This window comes from Aulonocara sp. 'chitande type north' Nkhata Bay, linkage group LG20 (assembly GCF_057382095.1).
Source record: "Aulonocara sp. 'chitande type north' Nkhata Bay isolate Kocher_YH1m ecotype deep benthic linkage group LG20, A_spYH_male_GT1.1, whole genome shotgun sequence".
Lineage (NCBI taxonomy): Eukaryota > Metazoa > Chordata > Actinopteri > Cichliformes > Cichlidae > Aulonocara > Aulonocara sp. 'chitande type north' Nkhata Bay.
Window position 1 is genome coordinate 28,706,268 of NC_141363.1, and position 5,105 is coordinate 28,711,372.

Here is a 5,105-nt window from a genome sequence, read left to right on the forward strand (position 1 = left end):
ACCTAAGAAAGGGTTAAAAATGAGTGAGGGAGCTGGACCAAGTAAGAAGACAAAAACGTATCACTTTCATACGGAATGGGAGGAGGACTTTTTTTTCACGATGTCATTTTCGAAGTGCGTTTGCCTCATCTGCCAGGCTACCATCGCAATGCCAAAGAAGGGAAATGTGGAGCGGCATTTTCGAACTGTTCACGGAAAATACGACACTACATTCCGCCGAAAAGCGAGCTAAGAAAGAAAAAGGTGAATAAACTAAAATCCCAGTTGTCCGGACAGCAGTCATTTTTCACACAACAAACTTCAAAAGCGAAAGCCGCCACCGAAGCATCGTTCCGGGTGAGTCACATCATCATTAAAAACAAGAAGTCTTTTCAAGATGGAGAGATGGTAAAAGAGGCTTTCGTTGAAGCAGCTGACTCATTGTTCCGAGACTTTAAAAATAAGGCAGAAATAACATCTTCGATCAAAGCTCTCCAGCTGTCAAGAAGTACAGTTACACGGCGCTGTGAAGCCATGGCGGAGGATTTAACCCAGCAACTTTGGAAGGACATCGGAGATTGCCAGTGTTTCTCACTGCAGTTGGACGAATCTACGGACGTGAGTGACACAGCCCAGGTGTGCATTTTCATTCGTATGGTGTTTACTGATATCACTGCAAAAGAAAAGCTATTAACAGTCCTGCCCATGAAGGAACAGACGCGAGGAGAGGACATATTTCAGTCGTTCAAAAACTTTATCGAGAAAACCCAGCTCCCAGTGTACAAATTGGTGTCTATTACCACAGATGGAGCACCCGCAATGGTTGGCCGCTTGAATGGATTTATTGCCAAGTGCAGGCAGGACGATGCTTTCCCGGACTTCCTAAATTACCATTGCATAATCCACCAACAAGCGTTATGCGCTAAAATGCTCAACATGAAGGAGATCATGAATGCTGCAACGAAGATCGCCTGTTCTATTCGCGCCAGATCTCGTGCACATCTGGAGAAGGCTGACTGCGACCACTCTGAGTTGTTGCTACACACTGACGTGAGGTGGCTTAGTCGAGGGAAATTCCTGCAAAGATTTCGAGAGCTCTGTCCGGAGATTAAGGAGTTTTTCCGTGTAGCTGGACAAGCAGAATACATGCAACTTAATGACGGTCAGTGGCTGTTAGACTTGGCATTTTAGACTGACAAACATGTTGAATGGCCTTAATCTACAGCTGCAAGGAAAAGACAAAACAGTGATCAACATGATCAGCTCAGTTAATGCTTTCAAACGAAAGATGCAACATCTCTCTTTAAAGCTGCAGCGCCATGATTTGATAAACTTTCAAAACCTGGCGTCAGAGCTGGAGATGCAAGGGATGGCCTGTTTGCAACTTGACAGTGCACGCTACACAGAGCAGATTGACAATTGTCTGTCAGAGTTTGACAAACGCTTTCAAGACTTTTCTTTGCTCGAGCCAGTCGCTACCTTTGTAACGGAGCGGAAAGGCTGATTATGTTTCCAAGATGGTTTGTGTTTTTTAAAAGGAAGGAAACCTTCCTCAAAGCGGGCAGAGCAGTGGAGCCGCCGAGGGAAAAGCACACGATACAAAAACTGTAGAATTAAAAATATAATTTATTATGTTTAAATAGTTAAAAATATAAAATGAATTAAAACAACCTTGGCCAAGGGAAGACACAATAAAAATCAATAACACACAACATTAAAAGTCCAGTGGAATCCACCACGGCCTAAAAGTCACAGAAAACTAAGAGGTCCAGCGTAGTATTAAAAGAGGGAAACCCAGCGGAGTCCTCGCCTTCCTCCCCGCATTCCACGTCCTGGTGCACTGAAGAAAGGGAGGGAGCGGCAGTCACTATTCCTTTGGCAGTTTACTTTATAAAAAGGATAAGTCAAAGACTTACCCGGGTGGGCAGAGCTCTCAACTCCGCCCGCCGCTTCCTCAAACTGCAATCGGCACCGCGGTCTCACTGCTTCTGTTCTCCCGCAGTGCACGAGCTGGCTCTTGTCGTTATTGCCACCAGACTGCCGCTACGCGTCCCTAGTCGCTGGTCATCTGCCTTTTTTTCCTCTGATCGTTTCCCCTTTCCAGTCGCTGGTAATCTCTCTTCCCAGTCGCTGGTCGTCTGCTCCATCTGATCATCTCTACTCTCTGATCGTCTCTCGCTCTCCCCTCTGATCGTCTGTGTCTTTCCTCTGTCTGTCTCGCATTCTCCGTGTTACATTTTCGTTGAACACCGGCTCCAAACCTCTTATGTGTCATTGAGCACTCTGTAAATTACCTTTCCTTTCCTCTTCAGGTGTGTCCAATTAGTCAAAACGGGGAAAAGGGCGGAGTCTCTCCAGGACAATTTGACGATAACTAAAACATGCAAACTAAATAAAACACTGCACAAAATATAACCAATACATGCAATATAAAAAATAATAAGTACACTTCACATTAAAATACAGCACAGCAAAACAACGTCCGTCCTTCCCTGGATGACACCTTCATGTGCTAACCTTTTCGGGAAGATGCTGAGGTCGATTCACTCGCATCAAAAATTGCAAAACTATTTCACCTGAACTCTTCTGGAGTGGAAGATGAGATTTTGACACTACAAGCCGACATTGAGCTGAAGTCCAGAGATCATGGACAGTTCTGGAACTTACTCACAGAAGTAAAGTACCCCAACATGAGGAAATGTGCTGCCTCTTTGACTGCATTATTCGGCTCCACTTATTTATGTGAGTCATCATTTTCCCACATGAAGATCATTAAGCCCAAGTACCGTTCCACCATGACTGATGAACATTTGGAAGTGTGTTTGAGGCTGGCCGTCAGCAGCTACTGTCCGGAATATGCATCCCTGGCTGATTCAATTCAGTGCAAGTCATCAGAGTAAACTCAGGTAATGACAAAAAGTTTACATTGTTAATTGTGTTGTGAAATATTGGATATTGCGGTTATGCATGTATATACATTGTAGATATAAAGAATCCTCAATATATTTATAAATAAGTATATGTTTTGGATTTTTGTAGTGGGTAGATCATTTTGACTTGGTCATTTTATAAGTAGCTCACATGCGGAAAAAGTGTGAGCACCCCTGCACTATACTCTCACTGGTGGAGATAACTGAGCACCTCTCTCCGCAACGCCGGAATAAAACAAACTGCCACGCTGTAGCTGTCATATGATCTACTCGCTTGCTGATCAGTCCGTCGCAGTGTGCCAGCATTTACTGCTGCTTTGCGCCGAATGCACGGGAGGAATGATCCAGAAAAACACCGGCTTAGCTTTATACGTGCTGACGCCACCCTGCAATCAATATGCAGGTGGGTTCCCAATTAACCTAGTTGCGCAGCCGAGAGCGAGAGCAAGAGAGAGCGAGAGTGAGAGAGAGAGAGAAAAGAAAAGAAAGGCAAGTAGCCCATCCGGCTACATGTGCGTTGAAGGACATATCCTGGTCAAAAATGACTCCAAGGTTCCTCACAGTGTTACTGGAGGCCAAGGTAAAACCATCCAGAGTAAGAATCTGGTTAGATACCATATTTCTAAGCTTTTCAGGGCCAAGTACAATAACCTCAGTTTTATCTGAATTAAGAAGCAGAAAGTTTTCCGCCATCCAGGTCTTTATGTCTTTAAGACATTCCTGCAGTTTAACTAATTATTGTGTGTTATCTGGCTTCATGGACAGACAGAGCTGGGTGTCATCTGCATAGCAGTGTAAATGTATGCTATGTCTTCTAATGATACTGCCTAAGGGAAGCATGTATAATGTAAACAGAATTGGTCCTATCACCGAACCCTGTGGAACACCATAATTAACCTCAGTGTGTGAAGAGGACTCTCCATTTACATGCACAAATTGGAGTCTATTAGATAGATATGATACAAACCACTGCTGCACAGTACCTGTAATACCTACAGCGTGCTCTAATCGCTCTAATACACGTGTCAAACTCAAGGCCCGCAGGCCACATCCGGCCCGGTGTACATTTATATCTGGCCCGTGATATCATTTTATATAGATTTATTATTATTGTTATGTATGGCCCGGCGATATGAGGCGCTAATAACACACAAACTACTTTGAGAAAATTTGGATTGCCACTGAACAACCAAGGGCTGCTGCTTTCCTGTCGGAATATATATGGTCAACACAGAACACAGAGAGTGCATCATCAGATCCAATTGTGTTTGTCCTCTCCGATCTCTCTCCTCCCAAAGATTGGAGCAAAATAAGTATTAGCCCAGAGTTGTCATGGTTTTGGCTCTTTGTCAGGATAATGAGATGCTAATGTTCAGTCTGGAGAGACTCTCGGTTTTATGTTTCTAGTTCTTAGTTCTTGTTTATTTTTGTTGTTTCCACAAGTACCTGCCAGTTAAGTTTGTTAGATTTAGTTATTTGTACTTGCCAAAAATAAAACCCGACCAGCCTGACAATCCTGAATTTGGGTCCTAACCTGCCTGCCACACACAGCATTATGACAAGAGTAGGTTAATTAGATAAGTATAATTCAGGTGATTTGATTATTATTTTGTTACAATTATTAGATTCTGTTTTTGCCTTGCTCTCACTAAATTGCTTTATTAAGACATCCTGCAATCAAAGTCTAAATTGTGGACGTTCCCTTTTAAAGTCTTTGTGAAACAGTAAAAATCTAAGTATGAATCCTCACTCTTACTCCAGCCCTTTAAAAGTAGCAGACCCCTGGGGCTTTAAAACAACTTACATTTCCATCTGAACATCTGTTTTTGGGAAGGTCTTGCATATAGGCAAGATCATCTTCTTCCGTTGCTCCAGCAACCATTGAGCAACTGTTGCTGAACTGGCCTTCCTGCAGTCCAGGCCTCTGACCAACTGAAAATATATGGTGCAATTCCATATCTGTAGATATGGAATTGGTGTAGACGGGTTGCCTGTGTCTTAGTGGATGTTCAGGATTTAAATATCGTGTATGACGAATCTGTATACAATTTGTAGGTGTTGCCTCCCTAAGATGATGACCAGAGGGGCAACTGGTTTCCTGTTCAACAACGTGTGGCGCTGTGATAAAGAATAGAAAAAGGGACACACGTTAGGGCTGAACGATATATCGCATTTGCGATAATATCGCGACATGAT

At 43.3% G+C, this 5,105-nt stretch overlaps 1 protein-coding gene across 1 annotated transcript; it reads left to right on the forward strand.

The window, feature by feature from the left end:
- The first annotated feature begins 513 nt into the window (after positions 1–513).
- On the forward strand, positions 514–1,170 carry LOC147305857 (general transcription factor II-I repeat domain-containing protein 2-like). Its single transcript, XM_086278940.1, has one exon. The coding sequence runs from the start codon at positions 514–516 to the stop codon at positions 1,168–1,170; it is 657 nt and encodes a 218-aa protein (XP_086135066.1).
- The last annotated feature ends 3,935 nt before the right edge of the window (positions 1,171–5,105 follow it).